This window comes from Grammomys surdaster, unplaced genomic scaffold, assembly GCF_004785775.1.
Source record: "Grammomys surdaster isolate TR1022 unplaced genomic scaffold, NIH_TR_1.0 66, whole genome shotgun sequence".
Classification (NCBI taxonomy): Eukaryota; Metazoa; Chordata; class Mammalia; order Rodentia; family Muridae; genus Grammomys; species Grammomys surdaster.
Window position 1 is genome coordinate 18,285,119 of NW_021604568.1, and position 27,744 is coordinate 18,312,862.

At 45.7% G+C, this 27,744-nt stretch overlaps 1 protein-coding gene across 2 annotated transcripts in view; it reads left to right on the forward strand.

Moving 5' to 3' along the window:
* The first annotated feature begins 8,068 nt into the window (after positions 1–8,068).
* Eno4 (enolase 4) overlaps positions 8,069–27,744 on the forward strand; it is a 29,070-nt gene continuing 9,394 nt past the window's right edge. Inside the window, exons 1-9 of one of the 2 annotated variants that reach the window (XM_028775374.1) lie at positions 8,069–8,258; positions 9,980–10,108; positions 11,001–11,191; positions 18,490–18,632; positions 20,547–20,716; positions 20,811–20,942; positions 22,313–22,366; positions 26,126–26,182; positions 27,003–27,170. In XM_028775374.1, coding sequence (XP_028631207.1) covers positions 8,094–8,258; positions 9,980–10,108; positions 11,001–11,191; positions 18,490–18,632; positions 20,547–20,716; positions 20,811–20,942; positions 22,313–22,366; positions 26,126–26,182; positions 27,003–27,170 — 1,209 coding nt within the window. In that variant the 5' untranslated portion in view covers positions 8,069–8,093. The remainder of the gene's footprint in view (positions 8,259–9,979; positions 10,109–11,000; positions 11,192–18,489; positions 18,633–20,546; positions 20,717–20,810; positions 20,943–22,312; positions 22,367–26,125; positions 26,183–27,002; positions 27,171–27,744) is intronic. The other variant, XM_028775376.1, reaches the window with a different exon arrangement.

Below are 27,744 nucleotides of genomic sequence, written 5' to 3' on the forward strand. Positions count from 1 at the left end.
CACACACACACACGTGTTATTTTTTTGTTTTCATTTAGCAAATATTTGGTGCCGAATTTCAAAGAATTATAACTTTAGATTATATCACTCTTTTGATCACATCTCCTGCTTCTGTAGATTTGTAACTATCTCCCATAGCAAAAAAAAATTTTCCACTATTATTGAGTTTATTAGATATATACGAATGTTTTTATTTGGATATATAGTACTTTTCCGGAAAAAGTCTCAGTTATGAATTCAGAATAGCTGTATTTTCAACAAAGCTGTAAGTGATCACACACATTCTAAAACTTCTACGTATCATTCTTGAAAAGAAAGTGATGGTTAGAATCCCTCGGCTTTACCCTAGAAATTAGTCTTTGAGTTTTGAATTCTCAAGAATCTTATGTTCTTGTCAGTTTAGTACAAAAAAGTGAAAATATTTACAAGCAATATTTAGGTCATATAAATTCCAGCAAGTGCTGGCATGGATTTATGTCACATACACAGAGAGTCAGAGAAACATGTAGATGGACACGCATACACACAGAGACACATACACACAGACAGATGGCGTGGGGTGGGTTCTTGGTACCTCAAACAGGAACTCTGCTTTTAAAATTCTAAAGATGGAAAACTTCTTTTAGTAGTACAGCCAGCTAAGGTTAGCTGACACCCTGTGAGCTCATTTTTGTGAACTTTTCAGAAGTAACATTCAGTCTCTCACCCTCAGTGTTTCTCCTTGGAGGATTAACAGAAACATCGTTTTCCTGAGTGAACAGTCCCGACCATTACTCCTGCTTCTCAGTTGTGATCCCACATCCTCTGCGAGCCTGCAATCCCAGGTATTGTATTAACTCTGGAGGAGAATTTTCATCTAGTGCATTACCTCAACTTCAAAAAGTCCGTAGGGCTCTGGTGATCATTCATTGACCTATGACTGACATATTTGAAAAACATGATTAAATCACTACTGAGAAATAGCCTCAAATGATTTCATTCACTAGAAGTCCTAGAATTCACTTCCCCAAAGCAGAATTCTTGAAAAATAACTCTTGCTCTGTATTTATCACTAATATTTTAGAAAAGACTAAAAAAGTCTAGAAAAGCCTGCTTCCTTCCCTTCCTCTCCCACCCGTGCCTGTGTGTGTCTCTGTGTATGTCTGTGTGTATGTATCTCTGTGTATGTGTGTCTGTATGTATGTCTCTGTGTATGTGTATATGTGTGCCTGTGTGTTTGTCTCCATGTATGTGTGTCTGTGTATCTGTGTCTGTCTCTCTGTATGTGTGTCTCTCTGTGCCTGTGTATTAAAAAAGACAACACAAAGGCAAGTCCAGCCAAAAAGATTTAACAGCAACAGTGATTACACACCCAACATTTAGTGGTAAATATGAAGACTTAAGTCCCAAACTTCTGACAACAAAATGTTCTCAATCTCCCAAGCTTTAACATTACTGGTTCCTATTCTAGCTGAGGCTCTGGCAGTTAAATGATGAAAACAGAGATAGTCTGTTAATTTTCTAATAACAAACAGACTACTTCTCTTAGACTAAAGTGTGGCTTCATGGAGGCTAAATCCCTTCAGTCAGGTTCTTAGGTTTAATTACAAGAGTCAAACAACTTATCAACTTATCTAACACAACTGATAGGCAAAGAACTCCAGGGGCTGAGAAGGTGGGGGGTGGGATTCAAACAGAAATTCCTTTCAACAGTATTGGAGGAACTATTTTTCAGTATTTGCCACCACTTGATAAAACACTTAGTTGGGAGGTTGCAGAGAGCTCGGTGACTAAAGGCACCTCGTGCTCACCTCAGATCAAGTTCATTCCCGCACCAACACTGAAGGGCTCACGGGTGTTTGTAACTCCAGCTCCAGAGTGTCCAATGTCTTTTTTCTGGCTTCCTCAGGCACCAGCATACGCAAGTACAAATCAAATTAACAGAAAACAAGAAAAGCAAACACCCACCTAGCTGGTCCTCTGCACTGGAAACCTTTCTCTTTCTTTATTGCTGCCTTCTTTGTGGAAAAGCATACAAGATAACATTTTCTTTGCTCAAAATAAAAGCAATTGCCTTATTTTGCTATTTGTATCAAGAAAAGAAGTGCAAATGAGAATATCTGGCTTTGTAGGATACTTTCTCAGCATTCTTTGGCTTTATTAGACTTGCATGTATGCCACAAAATACCTTCAAGTTGCACTTAACTTCTATAAAGCTTTAAAAATTATAATCTATTTTAAAAATGGCAAAATAGGTTGTTTGAAGAATGTCTTTGGCCTGATCTTTTTCTCTTCTCTTTATGTTCTGAACTCGATGGATAATTGCCTCGCTTCTGGCTATACAGAAACTGCACATCTATTTCCTGAAAAATACCAATTAAACTGCCATCGCAGCATCTCCAACAGTATCTGTTGGTCTTCAGTGTCAAAGGCCTCTAACAAATGGCTGGAAGGCTCTCTGAAACAGCCTCTGATGGGGTGCCGACTCTCCACGCTCACACTTTACCTTCAGCTTAAGCTTTCTGCTTTGCCAGAAAGCAAGAGAAAAATAACACATCAACTTTGTGGTGTTGCACAAATGCTAAAGGTTACAATAAAAGTGATGCTTTTCCAGGAGGCTAATCACTTTCAAAGGTCACTAACATTGTCTTAAAAGGAAGGGGTCTCCCCTTCTAGTCTATTCTATCTAGATTTCTGAACATAGCCAAAGAAAGGTTTTCAATAGACCAGTACAGAACCGCAGCAAAATCCACCCTTTCCCCGTCCCGTGATCTCCATGAACATCAGCTTCTCCGAGTGGGGCACGACAGGGAACGTTTCTGCAGATTTTCATTTAGCCTCACAGCAATATTATGAAATTACTAGTCAGTGAGGAAGTAGACTCAGAGCACTTACGTGACCTGTGCAAGGGCACACAGTTGAAGCCTTGAGTTCTGATTTCAAGACTCAACAGGCCTGGGCTTCCTTGCTAAGCCTGTTTCCTTCCATCCTTCCTGGGGGAAGTCTCAGTCACTCTCTGATCTGATTCAGAGGAGTGGTTCTTAACCTTGGCTGTTAACTTTTAAAAATACTTCTGCATGAGCCCCCTACTTAAGCATGAGTGTGATTTCAACAGGCCCAAGAAGGGCCTGAGAATCAGCATTTTCCAATAGTGTAACAGTGACTTTAAAAAGACAACATGCCTCTCTGGGGTGATTAAGTTCTAATGGTGCTTAGGTAAGTAGACTCTAGACCAACAGATGTCACAGGTGGCTCCTGTGTGACAGTCACAACAGGAACTGGTCATGAAAGGGAGCCCCATGATTTACCCTGAGTGTTCCAAGAGTTCAGTGAAAGCCACTCAACTGTCCGTGCCATGGAGGGGGCATCAAGACCAGCCAAGAGCTGGTATAAGAGACCCGAACCTGTGACACTGGAAAGGGTGCATGCTGGGAATGGGCGGGTACTGAAGTCAGCAAGACTTGAGCTCAGACCTCATCCCTGCTCTTCAGAACTGTGTGAGCCCAATCACTTGTCTTTTGACATCCACAGACTCAGGGATGATGTCTGTGCCGGTTGAGACCTATGAAAGGAGGAAGACCAAGGCAGCTGCTGCTGGGAATTTTATTGTTACTATGAAAGTGATAATGACTAGTGCCAGGGGGCATTGGTAGATTTAAAAAAATACAAAAAGCTTTTCCTGTTAGTCATCACTCCTACTTTAATCACTTAGCATCTGATCTCAGGTGTTCACATTTGCCGTTAGTTTGGCAATTCTACTTCTCAACCTTGGCAGCTAAGGAAGGTGAGCATTTCTCATCCCACTTCCCCATCCGTTCTGTCTCTAGTTTCTGGACACCTACAGTCACGGTCCATCAGTTCCCTGTGAAAATGATTTTCAACACAGATGTCTAATGCAGGGAAGAAGAATTAACAAGCACTTGATAGCAGCCACCAGGTAACATCTAAATCACTTTTGAACACTAAAAGTTGTGGCAAATAGGTTCTAACCTAAATACAGGTGTTGGACAGGATTGAGGGAACAAAAAATGAACACATGTATTTGTCTTCAACCTCATCCATTTCTGAAATGACTGACATGGGTTGAAGATTTCTTTCTGAAATGCAAACTGAAGAGCATTCTATTTCTTCCACGAAGGGCCTCCAACTAGCAGGTTGAGAAAATCTGATGTGTCCGTGATATTTTCTCTTGAATCATAATTACAGAGTAGGAAGGGTCTAGGAGGAAAACAGCTCTTCTGGTTCTCAATCAAAGTCAACAGAAGGCCCATGAACTCTGTGCAAGGGGTTCCTGATTCTAAACATATATCGAGCACATACCCAGGAGGGTAAAGGCTTGGCTGTGCAGACACACACCAAGCACATACATACCCAAGAGAGTAAAGGCTTGGCTGTACAGACACACACCGAGTACACTCCCAGGAGAGTAAAAACTTGACTGTACACATGGTCTCTTTTGTGTGTGCAAAGAGCCTGACTGAATTGTAAAGGGGGTACTCATATTCGAACGGTTAGAGAAGACAATCAATCCAGACTGCTCTATGTACTGAGAGGCAAATCTCGACTCTGGTGGTGTACCCATTTCAAAACTGCCCTTGCCTCACATTCTATGCAGGCTCCTGGGACATCAGTGTGATGGCCTATGCATCCTCTCTAGTGAGCACAGTCCCACCCTCACGCTGTGTGCATGCGCCAGGCACTCTGACAATCCCCTGAGCCTCTCCTGCTCTCTGTTTCTTCTCTTCTCTCCCACTCCCAGTTTACCCGCTTGGTATCTCTAGCCTCACACCAACTCCTTTTCGTGCTCTGACACTGCTGAAGCATCTTGGACATTTAATCCCAGTAGAAACGGAAACAGAATCACCAGGATGTTAAAACAAAATATGCGCGGTTTGTGTACAGTTTGCATATATCTGGGTAGTATACTTTGCAGTAAAATCCCCGCTGCTTCTAATATATGTGGAAAGTGAAATTGGAGTATTCATGAACAGCCCTGTGACTGGAATCTGGCCGAACTATTCCACACTAACAGGCTGTTAGTAAGTCTAGAGCATAACGTTTCAAATGAGTCTTCCTGTCTCTGATTTCAGCATACCGATGACTCATAGTTGGGGGTGCAACTGAGATTTAACCTCAGTGCTCTGGAATAGTGCCTGACACAGGGTGGACTGTCAAGACATCTTCATCAACTCAACGGCAGAAGCAAGAAGAGCAGATGGTTCCTTGACTTCACACAGCTTCAAGGTAAAGAGTCTCTAAGAAAACAGTGGAGTCACTAAGGACCCCTTAGGCATCATGTCTTCTTTAAACTTTGACTTAAATACCCTTCCCTCTAACTTACTGCAATCTTTAGTCATAAAGGTAATTCACCTGAAGAAAATTAGATACTGCAAATACAAAAGACAAGATTCCTGAGACCCCAACACCTGAGGACAGCATGATTAACCCGCTGGAACACACCCTTTCAGACCCCCCTGTAGGCAGGTATACACACCTGACACAGCACCGACAGTTTCTACCCTTGCCTCTGGGACTTGGACTTCCTTCTTGTTGCTTGAAGCCCGTTTTGCCTGTTTCCTCTTATAGCTCCTGCCCTCCTCCTGTGTCCTCAATCCATTCCTTCTGCGGTGCCTCTCTCCTATTTCAAGAGGACTCTGTCCCCATTTCCCTCTGCGGGCGTCTAGTCTCCGTTTTTCAGGTTGTTAGGCTATGAAGATATCTTCTGTATCTCCGGTCCTCCCTTTTGTTCTGGGATTCCCGAACTTGAGGCCAGCAGGTGCATAACCCGGTGCATATGTCCCCCAAGTCAGGCCATGTATGTGTGTTACTCTTTACTCGTAAGAGATCTCTACATTGCCCTCCATCCCGTCACCTAGGCCTAGGTATCCTTTATATTTCTTCTCATCGGGTCTCTTCCCAGTTGACCTTTACCCTTTGACCTTTCTACATCATTCTCCACCCGGATTTACTGCTTCCTGAGCAACCGAATGTGTTATCAGTCCTACCACCGTAGCCAACCACTTCTGTCTTGCCAGTCCTGTATTTTTAGAAATGCCCTGCTCTTGCAGGATGGTATTCTAATGCTCTGACAATTCCTCTCCAGGATAAATGTCCACCCCCGTTTCTCATTTCTGCAAGGAAGGACTTATTGCTCACCTAACCCCAAAATATTCATCAGTTACTTGTTTGTGACTTACTGTGTGCAAAATCCATTCGCTTGTCCCGTAACTGTTTATTGAACATCTAATCTATGAGGGTGTATACTGACGTTGTAAGTGCAGTACTGAATAAGACATACAAACCCTGTCCTCACAGGACACAGAGGCCATTAGAGAGGGAAGGACCCATTACATAGTGGTCTCAGTCCAAATACTTCTAGTCTTCCATTTAAAATATTAAATGAGGGCTGGGGTTATAGCTCAGATGGTAGAGGCTGTAGCTCAGCTGGTAGAGCGACTGCCTGGCATGCTTGAAGACCAGGGTTCTATCTCCAGCACGGCATTAACCAGGCATGGTTGTTCATGCCTGTCATCTCAGAACTCCAGAGGTAGAGGCAGAAAGATCAGAAGCTCATGGTCACCCCTCCACTACACAGCCAGTCTGAGGCCATCCTAAGATACACAAAACCAAGTCTCAAATTTAAAAAAAAAAAAAAAAAAAGGAAAAGAAAATTAAATGAAGTCTAGAGATATAGTTCAGTAGGTCCAGAGACACATGCTGAGCACAGAAGAATGGAATGGGTCACTGGGTCACCCCTAAGGGTGAGGGCTCACATCTGTGGTCTAGGTTTTAAGCGGGCAAGGAGATCACTAGGAAGAACAGGCGGCTGGGAACAAGAATGTGAATCATAGCTTTCCTTAAGACACAGGACTCAACCTACACATACCAGGTTGGGTGAAGGAGGTACCTTCCACTGGAGGTGGGTGAGTATGAGGAAGGGCACAAATCAATAGCAACACTGTGGGCTCATTTTAAACAAAGGTTCTCTAAAAACCCAGCTGTGAGCTCTGCAGTGGACACGAAGATGGATGACTGAGTCTCTGCTTCCACCATCAAAGGACTTGCAGCCAGGCAAGCGTGTGATGACCCATCACACAGCAGAAAGGAAACCGTCCTCAAAGAGACACAGCGGAAAAAGAAAAAGAAAAACACCCCGCCTGGGGAGTCCATAGCGGGAAGGAGTGGGTCTCGGTTATATAACCGTACTTACAGAATCAGGTTTTTAATTCACCTACATCCAACAATACATACATCTATGGAAAACAACGGTTCCCAAATGATTCTTCCATCTCGAGGTTATTTTAAGTGATTGTCCAGCAGACAGAGCAGGTTAAGACTACATTTTTCCAGATGAGCAATGGAGCCACAAATCTTTTAAGCAAACCTGCTTTCTGTCGGGAACATAAAACAGGCAACAGTAAAACGACAACACCCTGTCAGTCTCGGCCCACTCCTGCACCATCCAACTATCTAGAGCACAGGAAGAAGTTCTAATCATTGCGTCTGGTCCTCCGACTGTCACAGTAAACTGGGAGCCCTCTGCACAGACCCAGGGACCTTCTCACGTGCTGCGTTTGCATGGTCTCCACCCTGCCCTGGGTCTCTCCAAAGCAACACCAGCCTTATGCTTACACTGGGTTTCACCCTCAGTAATCTCCCCAAAAGGGAGCTCTCTGAGAGAGAGAGAGCATCACGAGGCGTGCAGCAAGCAGTGCGTGGGTTGGAAGGGATGCATGCCCGGGGCTTCCACGGCTCAGGAAGGGCACCCTGGGCTCTTGCATCCCTCTCCCTCGTAACTGCAAGAGTTGAAATAGCGGGTACCGCTCCCCAGCTTCTGCAAAATAAACTCAAACAATCATTAAGTGTCTCCCCGTCTGCAAAACGGTCAGAGGAACAGTGACAAGCGGGGCCGAGAGAGAGAGCAGACACACCGAGGAAAGACGAAGTGAGGACGGGACGACGGTGGGTCCCAAACGGAAAGCTGAGGTTCCTGCCACCGAGGGCAGGAAGCCTCGCGAGATCTAAGGGTCGTGATCTCGTTGCGTTGCCTAGCGACAAAAGGACGCCGACGGGCCCCCTGGCGAAACCCCGCTGTAGCCCTCAAGTCTCCTACCATGGGGGACGAAGGCGGCGGCCGCAGAGGCGGGATCACTAGGGACCTGCAGAAGCTGAAGCAGCAGGCGATGGCGTACTACCAGGAGAACGACGTCCCGCGCAAGCTGGAAGAGCTGCTCAACTCCACCTTCTACCTCCAGCCTGCGGACGTCTACGGGCACCTGGTAGGGACCCGTGGCGAGCTCCCTCCTCCCTCCGGCCCACGCTGCGGCAGCGCGCTGCGTCTGCGCCTGCGCCACGGAGTCGCGCCTGCGCTCTGCTGGGCAGCGGGATAGGGGGCGCCCAGCCGAGCGCTGAGCGAGAGAGCTGCGCGGGGGGGATGCGGAGAGTTGACAAGCGGCCCCTGGATGGGTCTGTAGCTCGGGTCTGCCCCGAGCTTGGCGAGCTTCTTTACTGTCCAAGGAGCTCACCTGCTGTTGGTTTTCTAAACCACAAACCTGACGCCAAATTCACCTTGCCTGCGTGCGGGGACACAGGCTGGACCACGGAACGAACGCCGAGGACTTGGTCGCAGCCCACCCCAGGCCCCATTCCACTGGTTCCCACTGCCTCCAGATGTCTCAGATTCCAAGCCTGAGCACCCGGGTGTGAAAACCTCACGCATCCTGCATTAGCTGGGTACCCAACTTCTCGGGTCGGGTCGGTGACTGCTTAAATGCAGATTTCACTCGGAGGCCCTTCCCTCTTGTCCTTGAGCTCTCCTAGGGCCGTCCTACAGTAATCCTTTGAGTTAGCTGAGGATCTGCTGCTAAGGAGGAGAGCCTGTATATCAAATTTGGCTTGGGGGAAAGGAGTTGGGGTACCACTCTTCGTTTATCTCCGTCTCTGGAAACTCTGCAAGATTAAAACAAACAAAAAACAAGTCCCCCTTTTCTAAATAAAGAACTTGGGGATTTAAGTGATCCCCCATCCCCACCCTCACCCCTATCCCTGCACAGTGGGACGTAGGGACACTTACAAACTATTTGTGAAATGGGTGAGTGAAGATTTCCATCCCTTTATCTCTTGCTGAAGGACCTGTTAATGTGTTGTTTAGTCCCAATTTTAAAAGGACACCTAACCCTGTCTCGAAAGGCGCGTAGTGTCTCTCCCTAGTCTGTTAGGTAGCCTGGCACTGGTTTGTACAGTTCTTTAAGAACTTCCATATCTTAGTTAGGGGCTGCCCTATTTGCTTTCTATTCTTTACTACAACATTCTGACCAAAAGCAACATAGGAACGTGTTTATTTGACTTATATTTCCATGTCACAGAGGGAAGCCTAGGCAGGAAATGCAGCACAAGTTATGGAAAAATGCTGCTTACTGATTTGTTCCCCATGGATTGGTCAGCCTGGTTTTTTGGACCACCCTGGTTAACCTGCCCTGGGGTGGCACTGCCCATAGTAGGCTGAGCCCTCAGACATCAATCTTGGATCCCTTCCAAAAGACATCTGCTCTGCCACTTAACTGCAATTACTAAGATTCCCAAGAGGCTGTTTGAGTTAGGTGACATTGTGCATCAGCTGATGGTAGGTGAGGGAATCACCATCTTTACTGTTGAAAAGCCAGGTTCCTGCCTGGGAGTGGGCAGGGATAAAAGTCATCCCCTTCAAGGTTTAAAAAATCTAAATATATCACAGTGTAGAGACCAATGACTTCCACAACTTGTGAAGAAGGGTCAAGGAGTTAGTCGGCTTGCCATAGAAAGGCTTGCTAGAGAGTAACGCCAAGTCTCTGGGTTAAGACCTGAGTACCTAATGAGACACATTGCCCCAGCAGAGCTGCATGGTGCTAACCCAGATCCAGGAAGGACACTTGTGGAGACATTTTGTAGAAAACTCAGTGTGTTGATTTGTAGATAAATTCAATGTGGTTTTCTGATTTTTGCTTTCATGTATGTTTTGAAGGCAAACTACTTTTCTAAACTTGCGAAGCCTCCCTCCATATGTAAAATAGTGGGGAAAACCATACTGGATGGACTGGGCCTTCCTACTCTACAGGTGGAAATCTCCTGCACCATTCAAAATTTCCCCAAGGTATGAGGCAGTTAAAATTTGTTCTTTAGTGTGTCCTACCCATCTCTGTACTAATTAGCAAGAGATGTCTAAGTTGAAGAAAGTTAATGTTTTGAAATTAAATTATTTGTGATGTGTATATATGTACATATGTATTTATTTATAGATATTCATAAAATCTTGAATCAAATAATCAGCAATGCAGTTCCTGTGTGCTGGTCTGAAAATAATCTTAGGGAGAAGAAGGAAATGAGACAAAAATATTCTGACATTATGATGCAACGAGTTCTATACATCTACATTTGGATTTATATGTTTGAGATATGAAGAGTAACAATTTAAACCATTAATTTAGATAATCTTAACAACTGGAAGTAGTGGTATACTCCCGTAACTCTGGGGTTCTGCAGGTGGAGACCAAGAGGATCAGTAGTCAGGCTATCCTCTGTTATTCATGATGAGTTTAAGGCCAGCCTGGGCTACATGATACTCTATCTCAGGAAACCTTCTGTTAATCATAGTGAGTTTAAGGCCAGCCTGGGTTACAAATTAAAAATAATTTAACAGTTTAATTCCTGTTGATACCTACCTGTTACAGATAAAATTGTCACAGCCTCCGAGGGGAGAATAATCATGATTAAATCTGTAGCTATTTCTTGGAGAAGTAGTGCTAGGAAAAGCTTGACATGGGAATTTTATACCTGTATTTTAACAAGAGGGTGATTTGAAATGTTTCGTGAAGTCAAGCTTCTTCAATGTTTCAATGGGTGTGCGTTAGAGCCAAAAAATATGTATTGTTTTCCCCCTTGAAGTTGATGATAAAATACTATTAATGTTAAGCGCTAGATTAATTCAATCTCCCATCTTCTGGGAGAGGTAGAGAAAATGTAGAACATGTCTGTGTCCTTGTCAGTACATCTGTTCCGTGGCGATACCTACTCACTTTGAAGTCGTGGAGAATGCTTTGCCAGAGGTGTTGGACGCAGAGGAGGCAGAAAGGGACCAGGCAGTGAGCACAGCTGTGCAGTGGGTCAATCAGTTCATCACCGAGGAGCTGTGGGGTCTGGTTCCCTCCAACCAGGCAGAGGTGGACCACAGGCTCAGGTACAGCTTCCATTCCAAAATAATAATGGCTGGCTATAAACGCCTCGTTGTCTTCATGTTCCTCTGTCAAGAAAATGACCTGTGTAGCAGCGTTACTTACACAGACCACTCACTGTTGATTTACTCAAGCGGGCTGAGACAACATGCGCATGCGTATACGCATGCTTGTAAAGGTCAGAGTTAAATACCAGCTGTCTTCCTTTGTGCTCCACCTTGTATCCTAAGACCAGGGATCCTACTTTAACCTGGAGCTCACCAATTCAGCTAGACTGGCTGACCAATAAACCCCTGTGTCTCTGCCTGCTCGGTGCTGAGACAACAAGCATTCCTCTCCGTGCCTGGCCTTTTACATGGGTGCTGGACGCTGAGCTTGGATTCTTCATGTTTGCATGGCCACCCCAAGAGATTTCTATGCATAGATAGGTAAAATTGGTATACAAATCAAACATTTACTAATAACGGTGATTCTTTGGTATATAATTTTACCATTCATTAAAGACTAACGCAAGTTTGCATCCTAATGAGATGTGTTTTTTACATTTAGAATTAAATCTTGGTTGGATAACTGATACTGAAAGACACAGAACACCTTCAACTTTTTTTGGAGTTGATCAATATTTTTGTCTACTTATTTTGTATGCATGAGTGTGTGTGTGTGTGTGTGTGTGTGTGCGCGCGCGCCACAGCACATACTTGCACACTTGTGGGGGTCAGAAGACATCTTGACGGGGTGAGGTCTTTTGTTCTACCACATTCAGTTCTAGGGGTCAAACTCAGGTTTCCAGACTGGGAGACGTGCTTTTTCTGTGTCAAGCCATTTTGCCAGCCCTAGAGTTGATCAGTATTCGATTTTATAATAGTCAAAGCTGAGAATACTGCTTTGCATAAATACACAGAATACACAGTTCAAACAACAGAATTATGTTTATAAGCATATCAGAAATTGTTGGAAATTCTGTCCTGATCCCAAGCTAAAATTCATTTAACAACATTTTTGACTTTTAAAACTGTATTTATTTTCATTTATGTGTTTGAGTATTTGCCTGCATATATGTATGTGTATCACAGGCATGCCTGGAACCCAGAGGAGCCAGGAAAGGGCATTGGATCTCCTGGAATTGAAGCCGTAGGCAGCTGTGGGCCACTGTGTTGGTCAGTGGTTTTCAACCTTCCTAAGGCTATGACCCCCAACCATAAAAGTATTTTCATTGTCAGCTCATAACTGTAATTTTGGTACTGTTACGAGTCATCTCTGTGTTTTCTGATGGTCTTGGGTGACCCCTGTGAAAGGGCCATGAGACCCCTCTAGGGTCCTCTACAAGAGTAGCTTTTTCTCTTAACTGCCAAACCGTGTCGTCAGCCCTCTCGTTCGACAGCGTTTCATGAAACTCAAGCATTCTAACAGTGCAACCCAATGACACACTAATTCAGTATTTACCTGATGGGGAAGATAGTAAAGGTTTATGTTTTACAGAATTAAAACACGATGTTTCAGCAAGATCAAGAAGCTTGCACATACAATAAAATATTACAATGTGCAATGTGCAGTAGTGTTAAACCTGAGGTGTTTCGGGCTGCATTCATTGGTGGTGTACAGCAGGACAGTTGTGTGGCCTTGCAGATGAATGTTCAGACCCAAAGTCACACAGTGTAACATGGATGAGCAACTAATGCTCCAAACACAGAAATTCCTCATGTGTTTGATTTGGAACTCATTTTCAGTCATGATGTGTTCAAGAACCTTTTTACTTTCACCAAATAGTTTGTAACCCCCAGCAGTCATTTATATGACCCCGTGGGGAACTGTGACCCACAGGTTAAGAAGCTGGGCCTTAGACTGAAGAGCTGGGGAGACAGACAATTTAAGCAGCCAGAGGTCCCTGAAGTCTGGTTCCCTCCTTAAAGTTTGCTACTACACTCTTCTGTGTAAGGTCATGAAGGGCTCTCTGGTCTCTGCTGCACAGAGCTTCCTGGGCTCATCAGAGAACTTTCTCAAGATAAAGATCATGTTACAAATCCAGAGAATGTCCTTTCCCTCTGTTCGAGGCCACCTTTGAGCTCTTCAGACCTTTCCCTGTGGTCACAGTGGCTTACATTCTGCCTTCCAGCCGCAACCAAGTCTTAGACCTTTAGCCCTGGGTTAGGGTTGGTTTTTTTTTTTTTTAACTTCCAAAACCAGAGAGCCAAGTAGGGCTGAGTGAGTGTTATTCAGTGCCACACTCAGCGATGGGTTAGAATTACCTTTCCTTTGTGCAGCTGGAAGGCTTCAACACCTTTGCCCAGGCAAAGGGCAACTGCAGCCTCTCCAGTTTTATTACTCAGCCACAAGCAATGTCATGCTGGTTTTTTGCCTCAGAGTTGGATGATGACTTTGAGTGGGGATCCTTGAAAAGCTACTTTTTAAACAAAAATGTATTTATTTATATTTATGTATTGTCTTCTTGAGTTTAAGTGAGATACCCTTACGTTTCTATTTTGGCCACAGCTTCTACTTCATTGCATCCTTTCTTCTCCTGGAGTTTCCCACACACACATACTCCACACCCCCCACCCCCTCCCACGCACCTCCATCCCCACCCCTTCTCACACACACCCCAACCCAAATCTGTACTGATTGATGTTCTTCTGTTTCTGGATCTTTTTCTTGGTCTTGATCTCTTTTTCTTCCATAGAGAGGGAAATCAATGGAGATGAGGCAAGAGAGAAAGAGAGGGAGGGAGAGACAGGGAGAGAGGGAAAGGGAGGAAGACAGAGAGGAAGAACAACAGAAGGAGGGGGAGAGATAGGGAAGGAAGGAGGGAAGGAGGAAGAGGCCTTTTGAAAAAAGCTGAGAAAGTCTGTGGGCTGCAGTATTTTTAAGTCCTTACAGGAAGAGTGTCAGCATCTGCCACCATGGTTGACACCTTAGCTGAGTGTAGAACTCAGTCTCCTTCAGCTCTTTACCAGCTGTGTCCTCCCCCTCCCAGATCACCACTGCTTCTCCTCCCCTTGCTGTACATCCTAAACTCATCTCTGTCATCCTCAAAGACCTTTCTGCCTACGTGCATAAGCTTCATACTCCCCACCCTTTTTTTTTTTTTAAAGATTTATTTATTTACTTTATTTATGAATATACTGTAGCTGTCTTCAGACACACCAGAAGAGGGCATCCAATCTCATTACAGATGGTTGTGAGCCACCATGTGGTTGCTGGGATTTGAACTCAGGACCTCTGGAAAAGCAGTCAGTGCTCTTAACCGCTGAGCCATCTCTCCAGCCCGCATACTCCCCACCCTTAACCAGCCTCAAAACCCTCATTTCTATGCCCCACATCCTTGCCCTATGACACTCCCATGTTCACAGTCAAAAAACCTAACAGAACCTTCCACCTGGTCCAGGGCCCTAGCTCTATTAATTTGACTGCTGTCCCTTTACATTCAGAAATCTCTAACCCTTGTGATGTCCTGTCCACTGTCCCTGATACTACCACTTCCAGTCCTAATTCTTAAAGACACTTTCTTCTCAGTCCCCCTGGATGTCCGCTTCCAAGACCTTTTTGCCTTCACATACCTGGATCCTGAATACTCTTAACAATCCCAGACAACTGTCCTGGACTGTCCTCTCCCAGAGATTTGGAGACAGTTCCCACCTTTTTTGGCCAAGCACTTGCTACAGACCTGTCTTGCCTTCTCCCCTTCTCCTCCCACCTGCTTCAGTATAAAACTAACCTCCTCCTCTGCAGCCCTGACTTCTCAGATAGCAAATCAACATAGCCTTGCACTTCCATTTCCAGAGTTTCAGAAGTTGCCAGATCTCACCTCCCAAAGCTCAACACTCCTCACCCCCAAATCACCCATCTTAAATCTTCTCTCTCTAATCCATAAGCACCCCACTTTAAACAACCCATCTCTGCTCCTTATCCCATGGCCATTTTCTTCCTAAATACTTATTCCTGATATCCCTATACCAAGCTGCATCTGTACCTCCTCCTTCCTCCCATCCACAAACAGTTTCTTACTCTAATAAGTTCTCCTTTCTACTCCAGCCCTCTGCCTCCCTTATCTATGTAAACCTTTCCATCCTTACACTTCCAAAACACATAAATACCTCCTAGGATCAACCTTCCTGCTGCCGCCGGTCTCTCCAAAACTCTAGATAATACCAGCCATAGCTGGCCTCCCTGTCTACCCACTCTCCCCACAACCTCTCTGCTCATCTCTAAATCTAGAGAACAAACTCTGGGAATCCCTCACAGTCTGTTGACTTCCCCCTCACCTTCTATGCCCACCAATACCTCCCTCAAGTCCTAGCTTCAAGAGGATTCCAATCTCTTCCTCCATCTTGGATTCCTTCCCTCCAGACTTCTCTTATTAAAAAATCACCACTTGCTGGGCGGTGGTGGCGCACGCCTTTAATCCCAGCACTTGGGAGGCAGAGACAGGCGGATTTCTGAGTTCGAGGCCAGCCTGGTCTACAGAGTGAGTTAGTTCCAGGACAGCCAGAACTACACAGAGAAACCCTGTCTCGAAAAACCAAAAAAAAAAAAAAAAACTCACCACTCAGTTTCTGACCTATGTCCCCTCCACCCATCCCTACTTACCTCTGCCTCAAGGGTCCCCAGACCCTATTACTCCTGTCAAAACCCCCTCAAAGCCCTCCAACCTGATTCCTCTCATACACAAGAGGGTTCTCTAGCTCCTGCCTACACTTTGTGTGTGGATGGCAGCTTCTTCCTGTCAGGAGGCCACATCAGAACGATCCCCCCACCCTCATTGTCAGGATTCACCCTAACCTTCCGGTTCCTGTTCCCCTCTGATCCCCAACCTCAGGCATCTCATCTCTCTTCTCACTCTCCTACTTTTCCTTTGCCCAAATGATTGCCGAAAATCCAACACCAACGGGCTTCTCATTAACTGTCCAGGCATTCTCTAACATCAAACACTCTGAACAAATCCTACACTCCCAATTATAAGACTTAACTAAACCCAAGCCATCTCCTCTATGACACATACAGACACACTCATGGTCAGGCCCTCTCTTGGGTCAAGCTCATTCAACAAACTCTGTCCTCAACTTCCCTGATCCCTCCTTCAGTGCCTCCTGGCACTTTCCTTGTGCCTCTCTTCAAAGCCTCTTGCTGTGGAGCCCTAGTTGCTGATGAGCGCCCCACCCCTGACACCACTGACCACTTGTCCCCTTGACCACTCAAGTTCCCTTCTGGGAACCAAAGCCAGGTTCTCTCAGCCTTTTCACACCAACCCCAGAGCCTGATCCAGACTGTCCCTCTCACAGTCTGCCAAGAGCCTTCCCAATCATGCATGTTCCTGAGATATCTCAATTTCAGAACCTACCCACCTGAACTCCCCAGGAAATACTATTCTGATATAACAAAAGCTTCTCAAATTATAATCTCCCCAACACAACCAGACCCTGTTTTCAGATAACAGCTCTTTCCTCAATTAGCCTTATATAGCCAATCTAAAATTTCCTGGCTCCTATAAAGAACTCTCAAACAGACCCAAGATAAGGACTTCTGCCAGCCAACAGCCTGTTTTCCTGCCTATTGCCTATTCCTAAGAAATAGATCTCTCCCCCTTCCCCTGGTCTTGGGACCAAATACCAGTTATAAAACTAACAGTTTCAAATGCACATTCGAGATAAGTCGAGAAAGTCATTAACTTCACTTCTGTCCCTAGTCTGTCTGGTCCAGCAGATTCCAAATCAACTACAGCAACCCCAGTGCCAGGCCCAGCTGTTTTCTCAAAATCTTCATCTGGGTCCAGCCTCACAGACTACACTTCCCTAGCCTCAGACGGTCCTACAGAACTTGTGCAATGACTAACAACCTGCTCTTCCCAGCTTTGACAAACCACCCAGCTTCCTTGGGCCCCCTAACAAGGAGGCCCCAATGTCAGCAGAAAGCAGCCAGAGAGAAAAATGCCACTTACCCAACATCCAGTGACTCTATAATAAAACAAAAAAGACAAGGATGAAGGGACTCTACACAGCTTGTCATCGCAAGCAGGGCTCTGGCAAACATGGCTCTGGCAGGCCTTTCCCTTCTCTCCCATCCCCCTCTGCCTTGCTAAAACACAACAAAACAAAACCAAACAAAATAATTAGATTATGTTTCTAAAGCTAGCCATCAAAGTCTATACACTTATTGGGCCACTTCCTTCTCTTGAGGCTGAGACCACCAAGGTCTAACTATCAAAGTACTGAAGTTCAGCAACCGAAAGATCCCCTTGGCTCAGCTCACCTGATTAACATGCATAATTAAAATTAAACACCTCATCCTAACACGAAGGGTTCTTCTTTTATAAACCACCATTCACTGATGGGTTGCATCTGTCTCCTCTCTATCCAGAGGCAGCCCTTTGCTCCATTTTGGGGCAGATAGCCCTGCCCCCTCACACCTGTTCCTGCCCCACCCAACTCCCAGTTAGTCCTCTATCTCCTGTCTTTGTCCCTTATCCATGCCCTGTCCTCTGGTGCAAAGAGGTCTCCCTTCTGCTGAGAATATGGTCTTGGGAATCCTGAGCTGATATGGATCTCCCAGGATTATTAGTAAGGCTAGAGTTGGGCAAAGCTGATCTGACTCATGTTTCTACGGGGTGTTTTTACTTTCCTTTCTGTCTATGGAAGCCGTTATCATTTTATTCGAGGATGGGAGAGGGGTGGTGAACTGTTGGGAGTTGTGTCTACTAGGGTTTCCCCAAATTTTTTTACATGCTCGTTTTAAGTCACACACACCTGCCTCTCATCAAAAGGAAAAAGGGAGGTTGGAGAGATGGATCTGCAGTTAGGAGTTTATCCTGCTCTTGCAGAGTATCCAGACTGAGTTTCCAACATTCACACTGGGCAACTCACAGCCACCTATAAGCCTGGCTCCTGGAGAGTTTGGACACCTCTAGCCTTCACACACACATACACACATACACACACACACACACACCTCTTTATAATACCATCTTCACTAAGGATTCTTGAATGGTTTGGCTTCTGGATGTCATTTATATAAAAAGACACCAGTAACCCTTAATCAAATTTTGTCTTCAAGTTTTATTTTGAGAGTATAAAAAGAGCTCAGATAATTTCAGTGACGAACACCCAGAGAGCTCTGCTTTCCAGGCAAAATGAGTTTTGATTCTTGAAAAAGAAAAATGGCTTTGACACAATCATTACTTTTATTAACCTTGGAAATTAAAGCTAATTTGCCCCTCGTTAGCTTTAAAAAAAATCATATTATTGTAACATTACCAGGGTCAGCGGTAAAACATGACATCCCATTGTAAAGGCTTACATTTCTTGCCATTCAGGATCTTCTTTGAACACAAAGTACAAGAAGATAAAGAGAGAAAAGAATTGGAAAAGAGCCAGGAGGAGCCAGTTCCTGCACCTCCACCAGCAATTCCACCACCACCTCCCCCACCTCCTTCCAAGAAGAAAGGGCAGAAGGCAGGTGAGTGGCTTGTCATCTTCTGACACCTTTAGGCATGAGGAATAAGGGGTAGGCAGTGCCCAGCCGGGTTCCATTCACACTCCCTTGGGGCTGCTGTACTGAGTGGACAAGGTTTTATCCCACCCCACCTCCATTTTTATTTGAGGAATGAAACGATTGTGCTCTTATTCATAGGTGAGCACTTGCTGAATAAAATTCCTTAAACAGTGGCCGTGGGGGAGGGGTGGGAAGGACTTGGGAGGGAAGAGGGTAGGAATTTGCACCTCCTTGAAAGTTTCCATGAGGCAATCAATAAAAGCCTTAGAAAAGAGTCTGCTTTTATGGAGGCTATCTGTTAAACCTGAGAATCAAGAGGGGAAAAGGCCAAATCCAGGATTATCCAGTTAAAGCAAGCTGTATTTTGGGGTTACCCAGGACTGGCCAGCCAGCTGTCTCACCCTAAGTTGGGATTTGAGAGATCAGCCCCTTCTGGCCTCTTGAATTCCCCTTTACAGGAGAGATAAGGTGTTTGCAAGGGCGAGAGAGCTGACTGCTACACTTGTTAGAAAGATACAAGGAAAGGGAAGGGGCCACGGTAAGGATGACATCATTCCAACAGGGTCTCAAGCAGTTCACATCTGACCTAAGAAACAGGAGCTTATTCTTATTTACAAGTAGAAACCTTAACCTGCGAGGAATTAAACACAGAACAAACGGGACCGTAACTGTCTTAAATGCAAACAGAAACCTTAACCTGCAAGGTACAGTGTTTCTGTCCTGGTCCCACATATCAGCTAACATGAAGCTTTGCTTCAATCTGACCTCTGCTCCATACTTCCAACAGAGTGCTAACGGCAGCCCCTCCAGTCGGCTAACACTAGGCCTGCCCTTAGATTCACGAGCATTTGTAATCAGTTGAATCAGAGCTAACCTGACCACAGGCTCAGGTGAACACCCAGCTAGAAACTGAGTTTCATTCACTGAGACAGCACTAGGCCAGGAAGGAACTAAGGTGATGGAAATGAGATTCTTTACCTCATTGTTTCTGCTGCTGAGGTACAGAGAGGGGAACACAACTGACCGAAGAGTCACAGTAGACCAGTCTTTCCCTCAGATGCTGTGGCAGGCCCTATTGAGCTGTACTGGGGCCCACAATGACCCTTCAACTGGCAGTCGCCTGACTCACAAAACTGAGAGCTTAAGGGAAGAGAAGCTACAGTGGAGGCAGGGATGTGCTCAGCACCAACCATGTGCTGGGTGCTGATGCATCTTATCTCTGCTGAGGACCTGGGGTAGCTGTGGGGAAGAACAGGAGGCTGGAGGCTTAGGAGGGACTCTGTTCTTGGACAAACAGGCTGTCTGAGATCTGGCAGAGTGAAGACGGCGGAGGATTCCAGGTAGACTCTTGGGCCTGGGGCTTGATTAGAGGTAATAGGCAAACACAGAACAAACCATGGCTCTCTCTGGGTTTAGAGAGAAAGACAGCAAGTTAGGCAAATGCATGAGAGGTTCTCAGTGTTGGGTACACGAGGACTCCGGTGACATGTAAAAGGGCAGGGTTTGGAACTCAGACTCTAAACCAAGTTTGCATCGATTTCCTGTAACATATTACGAGACCAATACGCTGTGGTCTCTCAACCACAACAAACCTCAGTTTACTTACAAGCAAGTGTGGGAGTAAGCAGTGTCTACCTCACACAATCGTGGACCAAGTTCATGGTGATTGGCCCAAAACCATTAGGCAGAATCCACAGCTGAGGATGATGGAATACTGCTAACCCAGCAAATCTGAAGATCCCCGGGAGTTAAGAAGGCCCAGCCTTGGCCTTCACCCCTTCCTCTGTGCTGGGTCATCTGTGAGTACAGCAAAAACTGTGGTTTTATTCCAGGGAGATTTCTAAAAAAAGAATCCTTTCTCTATGCTCTCCTCTACAGGACGGAGGGACACTCTTTTGGAGAAGCCTGTTTTACCCCCAGAGCCCCCAGAACCAGTCCTGCACGGCAGCATGGCCATTGGAGCTGCGTCCCTGGCGGTAGCCCGAGCCAGCGCGACCTTGACCAGCACTCCTCTCTACTTAACCCTCACGTTACTGAAGCACGACCAGGTTAGTAACGTCACAGCCCATCACGGTGTGGAGCCAGGACCGTGGGGTACCAGGAGCTGCCCTTCTCACATGCCTCACTGTCCCTGAGTTTCAGGAGCAGCCGTCGGCATTCACTATGCCTTTGCTGATGGGATCTGTACTGAGCTGCGGGAAGTCGTCACCTGGGAAGCTGCATTTGATGAAAGAAGTGATTTGTATTCCCAGTCCTGGATTAACAACCAAACAAGTACCTGATGACAGCTAAGACAATTTTTCTATTTGCTCCCTCTACCCCCACCTCCATCATTGGTGAATTTTATTGTCTATCAAGGGAAAGTGAATTAAATGGTATTTTAGGGAATCAAATAAGTAGGAAGACAGCAAGGACTCAGCCAAAGGAAACAGACCCTCTTAGAGGTCTGGATTAGACAGCCTTGGTTCATGTCAGTGATTTCCAGGAGCAAGGTCTTGTTTGTGTGGAAAAGCCAGCATCTGAGGTATCAAGAGGAGAACCTTTGCTTACTTCTGGGCTGTGGCAAACAGAAACCTGCTTTCCAACAACCTGCTCTGTTAGGAAGAACTCCAGGCCAGTGGGCGGCCCAGCACCGCTGGGGTGGTCAGTGCCTATGTGTGAACTGAGTGAACGCATCCTGTGTCAAAGCTTCAGTTCTCAGGGGTGGCGCTGTCTTACATTGCCCCGCATTAGAAATGACTGTGCAAGCTTCCCACTATGGTGAATGCTTTCAGAAAGAGCAGAGGAGACTCTCCCCACTGCCTCCTTCAGGGAGTGAAATTTTCCCACGTTAGTGGAGGCAGATAAGCTTTCTAAAAGCTTCATTTGCTTTCTCTGTGAAGAAGAGCCCTCTTTAGACAAAGTTATTACCTCACACTTTACAAATTTCAGGTGACTAGATTTTCTATATAACACACCAGCTGTCAGATTCTGTCAGACTGCACATAGTCAGGATCCGGCAGGATCCCGAGTCACTATCTGCTGTGCTGAGAGGGGCCCAGAATGCTCTGCATGTCGCCCCGCATGCTCCTCCCAGAGCAGCCCTCACCACCACACCCATGCCTCCTCTTCCTCCTCTCAAAGATTAATTTATTCCCATGTTATACGTGTGGCTGTTTTACCTGCACGTATGCCTGTGCACCCTGCGCTTGCAGTGCCTGAGGAGGCCAGAAGAGGGCGTTGGAGTCTCTGGAACTGGAATTATTGACCACCGTTAGCCATGGCGTCATGTGGATGCTGGGAACTGAACCCATGTCCCCTCCCGCCATCGTGTTCTATTCTTTAATTGACAGTGGATTCAAACTAACAGCTAGGCGTCCTTGGTGACCTGTGCCATGCATTGCACCAACGTTGTCCAGCTTGGTCAAGAGACTATGAGAGACTACTTAGCCAGTTTTCACAATGAAGATACCATGGCTCAGCCTGTCACTCACACTTAGCCCAACAGGGGGCCTGAGATTAACATTTGTCTCTTATTGTGTAGACTGGCAGTCCTCCACAGGGAGTCCATGAGCAGTCCCGGGAAACAGTGGACATCAGGGTATGGCTTTTATGTTTGAAACCTAAAATTCTACAGTTGTATACCCTGGCTGTTCTGCTTACAGGGTATTGAGTTGCTTCTGGAAATTCAGAAACAAGTTAACAGAGCGATGGAGACGGTACGTAAAGGGAGGCTGTGGCGATGGCTGACACTCAAATCCAGCTTGCAGTTCAGTGTGGAATTAAACCAGTGTTGCTGTTGTCCCTATAGAGAACATATTTGTTTGGGGTTTCCCTTTCAAACCAAGTTGGTCCTAGTCTGCTCTTCTGCTGCTATGACAGACACCAGGACTAGGAAAGCAGCCTGGGAGGGGAGGGTTTATCTGGCTGCCACTTCCAGGTAACAGTCTGTCTTAGTTAGGGTTTTACAGCTGTGAACAGACACCATGACCAAGGCAACTCATAAAAATAACATTTAGTTGGGGCTGGCTTACAGTATCATTAAAGCAAGAGCATGGCAGCATCCAGGCAGGCATGGTGCAGGCTGAGCTGAGAGTTCTGTGTCTTCATCTGAAGACTGCTAGCAAAATACTCACTTCCAGGCAGCTAGGATGAGGGTCTTATAGCCCACAGTGACAGACCTACTCCAACAGAGCCACACCTCCTAATCCTGCCACTTCCTGGGTGGAGCATATACAAACCATCACATTCTACTCCCTGATCCCCATAGGACTGTCCAAACATATCAATCTATGGGAGCCACACCTAAACATAGCATAACAAAAAAATACATTTAATCCAACTTCTAAAGTCCCCATAGTCTATAGCAGTATCAATAATGTTAAAAGTCCAAAGCTCAAAATCTCTTATGAGATTCATCCATTCACTTAACTGTAATTCCCAGCAAGACAGGAAATCAATCAGCTGGGCAAACTCCAAACTCTGTATCTCTATGGCTGATGTCAAATCAGTCTTCAGATCTCCAACTACTTTTTCATCTTTGTTGACTGTAACAAACTTCTTTCTCCTGTGCTGGTTCCACTCCCTGTTGGCAGCTTTCTTCAACAGATAGCCCACGGCTCTGGCATCTTGAACATCTTGGGGTCTCCAAGGCAGCTTCAATGTTACAGCTTCTTGTTTCAATGTCTGGGGTCCACACATGATCTTCTGGGCTCCTCCAAAGGGCTGGTGTTACTTCTCCAGCTCTGTCCTCTGTAGCACTCTAAGCACAGGTTGATCCACTCCACTGCTGCTGCTGTTCTTGGTGATCATCCCATTGTACTGGCATCTCCAGTACACTGGGATCTTCCTCTACAACTAGGCTTCACCAATAGCCTCTCACATGCTCTCTTCACGGTGCCAAGCCTCAACTCCTTTACATGACCCCTTCAGTCCTGAACCATCAACTGCAACTAAGGCTGCACCATCACCAATGAATGGCCTTCCATGGCCTCTCACAGTACCAAGCCTCAGTTGCTCTTCATGACCCCTTCATGCCTTTAAAACCAGTACCAACTGGGTGACTCTTAGACATTAGCAAGTAAAATTGCAGCATGAGTTATAACTTTGGTTATCTTTGGAACACGGCTCCTTTGTGTTCTCAGAAAACACTTCCCAGAAGCTTTCACCTCAGTGATGCTGGTCTCTTCTTAACCACTGCTAATTTCTTAGCTCCAGCTAACCAACATCAGTTGTCCCAGTAGTCCCTTTTATTCTGGACTCTAAAGCCAGAGCCACATGGCCAAAGCTGCTTGGTTCTGCTGCTTGCTGTGGCTGGAACATGTGCCGCCGCCCTCCCATTCTATAACCAACTTTGAGTTTTCCAGCTTCCTCACTGCCTAAGATTGGCTGTCCTGGAACTTGCTCTGTAGATTGACCTTGAACTCAGAGATCTGCTTGGGCTTTATCTCCCGAGATTAAAGGTGTGTACCACCATGCCTGGAACTAAATTTAACTGGGTAGGATCTTACCTCAAAGTCCCACTCCCTTAATTTGTTATCTCCTCAAACACAGGATTCAGCATCATTTCACTCCCTGGTGCCCCTTTAATACTCAAATCATATATTTTATATTTTTCCTTTCTAAGTTTGCTATGCTTGTTTAAAATGGTCTTCATGAGACTTAACCAAAGTTGATCATGGGTGTTTCTGAGACTTCCTTTGTCAATGCAATTAATCCGAGTCTCTTCACCTTCGTCCCAAGCAGAACTCTTCAGACAAAGGCAAAAAGTAGTCACATTCTTCATCAAAATATCACAAAAACAGTCTCTAGGCCACAGACTGAAATTCTTCTCCACTGAAACCTCTTGGGCCAGGTCTGCACAGTTCAAATCAATCTCAGCAACAAAGTCTTCCATATTCCTACTAGGATGGCTCATTAAGCCCCATTTAAAGAATTCCACTGTTTTCCAAATCTGAAGTCCCCAAATCCAGATCCTTCCAAACAAAAGCATGGTCAGGCCTATCACAGCAATACCCCAGTCCCTATACCAGCTTCTGTCTTAGGGTTTTGCTGCTGTGAACAGACACTATGACCAAGGCAACTCATGAAAACAACATTTAGTTGGATTTGGCTTATAGGTTCAGAGATTCAGTCCAGTATCATCAAGTCAAGAGCATGACAGCATCCAGGCAGGCCTGGTGCAGGCTGAGCTGAGAATTCTATGTCTTCATCTGAAGGCTGCTAGCAGAATACTCATTTCCATGCAGCTAGGATGAGAGCCTTATAGCCCGCACCCACAGTGACACACCTACTCCAACCGGGCCATACTTTCTAATCCTGCCAGTCCCTGAGCGGGGGATATACAAGCCATCACACAATCTGTCACTAAGTCAGGGCAGGATCTCACATGAGAACCTGAAACCAAAGCCATGGGGATACTGTTAGTATTCTGTCTAAACTCCACCTCCACAGTTACCTGACAACAGCCAGGCATGCTTCTCCCCACAGTTACCTGGCAACAGGCAGGTAGCCCTGCCCACTATAAAAGGGGCTGGCTGCCCCCTCCTCACTCTCTTGCTCCCCTTCATCCCGCTGCCTGCAGGTTCCCCTCTGCCCCTTGCCCCTCCCCTTCCCCCTCTCTCCATGTGGTCATGGCCAGCCTCTACTCCTCTACCTCTCTGCTCTCTCTCTCCTCTTCCCTGTCTCCTGAATAAACTCCCCCTCATGGAACCTTCTGGTCTGCTGTGGTCTGTTCCAAGCTAAGTGCGAAAAATCTTAACAGATACTGCTTACGGGCTTGGTATAACCTGGGCAGTTCTTCAGTTGAGGGTTCCTCCATGGGACTCTGGGTTTTTGTCAAGCTGACAGCTGAAGCTTCCTGTGAGCCAAGTGCTCACACTGCTGACTGGCAGTGGATCTGTCTTCTGAGGATACTGACCAGTCCCATTCTACTCTCTGAGACAAATGGCTCTTTGCTAAGGTGATCCATTAGGATTTGCATGACATTTGGCTCTCTCAAAAGATCAAATCCACCTTGATTTTGCTCTGAGAATATTGGGCCTGTGTAAGAAATCCCACACTGGCAAGTGGTCAAAAGAGGATTTGGTCTCCACCTGCCCTAAAGGAGTATGTGCACACAAAGAGTGTGTGCACACAAGGAGTGTGTGCACACAAGGAGTGTGTGCACACACCAGGGGTTCCTAATGTGACCTTTGTATGCTTTGGTAGCATGAATATGTAGGTGAGTGAGAAGGCAGAAGGAGAGGATGAACTAAAGATTCGTTTGAGTTTGAGAAATAGTTTTGGACTTTAAGAAGGGCATTACTGGAATGATGTATATACCTGCGTATTTCTGGACAACTTCGTACACATATGAACGGGAGTGAAAAGACCAGTCCCCTAAGAATAGCCAGCCACAGGGCCCATGGATCTGCTCTCTGCCACAGGGATATCTGAAAATACCAAGTAACACATTTCTTTATCTTCTCTTCCCATAGCTCCAACCTCCAAAACCAGAGAACAAAAAAGGGCACAATGGAGGCAAAAGAGCTCAGGTGAGCTGGCACTGAGTAGGTCCTTTCTCCTCATTAGTATTGTGCTTCCAAGACCAGGTCTAAGTCAATGAGAAAGAATTTGTTTCAAGAGTGCTAATAAAGAGCTCAGTCTAATATAGAGGCTTCAGTCTCCGTCTTCCTGGCTGTAGGTTTCCTGGAGAGACACCATGAGTTAGCTGAGATCTTAAGAGCACAGGCAGCCCTTAGGAGCAGCAGGACAGGATGTGACCTTATAGCTGAAAGGCGTGGGTGAGAGACCATCTTTGTAAATAACAGACCAACATAGGACGGTCTAGATATTCATTGTATCACTAACAGAGGAAGAAAGTAAAAGGCAAGGCTCACGTTCATGGAGGTCAGAGAACAGCTCAGAGGAGTCGGTTCTCTCCCCCACCACGGGGCACTTGAGTGCCAAGCTTGGTGGGGTGTACCTTCTTTATCTACCAAGTTAGCTTGCTGCACTAATTAAAAAAGTATCACAGTTATGCTCACCTAAAGGAAAACCAAATGTAAGAAAGTAGGTTTTGAACAGGAGGATTGACCGAGTTAAAGAACTGCAGACTTTTACAGGGATATCCTTGTGGTTGTGGCTCAGGTTAGCCCAGTGTTCAAGGACAGAGCCAGTCAGGTAGACTATATAGGCACACCGAAGAAAGAAAAGCCAGATGATGTTGGGGAATTGAATGCCCAGATGAGGGGTGGGTGTGGGATGGGTTTAGAAATCATCCAAATGGAAAAGGTAGACCTTTGGAGATGCGCGTCCTATCACAGAACACTAACACGCCATGGTGACTTGCACCATTTCCTTCTGATTTTGCAGCCTCCAATCACTGGCAAGGTGTCTCATCTTGGATGTTTAACTGTCAACTATGACACCATAGAACAGCCACTGCTGCTTATTCAGGGAATCTGTTCGAACCTGGGGTTGGAACTGGGAGTGAACGTCCATCTCGCCATCAACTGTGCTGGGCATGAGTTGATGGATTATGTAAGTCGTCCCTCTGGAACAGCCATCTGGTTTACAGGACAGTGTTTAAATTAAAATTTACCTGAATATTTTCTGAATGGTTGCCATCATACGTACATAAACAAAAATGGAGTTTAGAAGGCCAAATTTAGCAATGCACTATTAATTATTTTAAAGTAATGTTAAAATATCATGATTATATATATATATATAAATTGTGCAATTAAAATGGACACATAAAATGGTTTTGAAAGTGAAAAAAGTTAGGGCATGAGAGATGGCTCAGAAGATAAGAGCACTAACTGCTTTTCTAGAGGTCTTGAGTCCAATTCCCTGCAACCACGTGGTGGCTCACAACCATCTGTAGTGGGATCTGATATCTTCTTCTGGTGTCTGAAGACAACAACGACAGTGTACTCACAGACATAAAATAATAAATAAATCTTTTTTTTTAAAGTGAAAAAAGTTGGGGCTGGAGAGATGGCTCAGTGGTTAAGAACACTGACTGCTCTTCCAGAGGACCTGAGTTCAATTCCTAGCACCCACATGGCAGCTCACAACTGTCTGTAACTCTAGTATCTGACACCTCCAAACC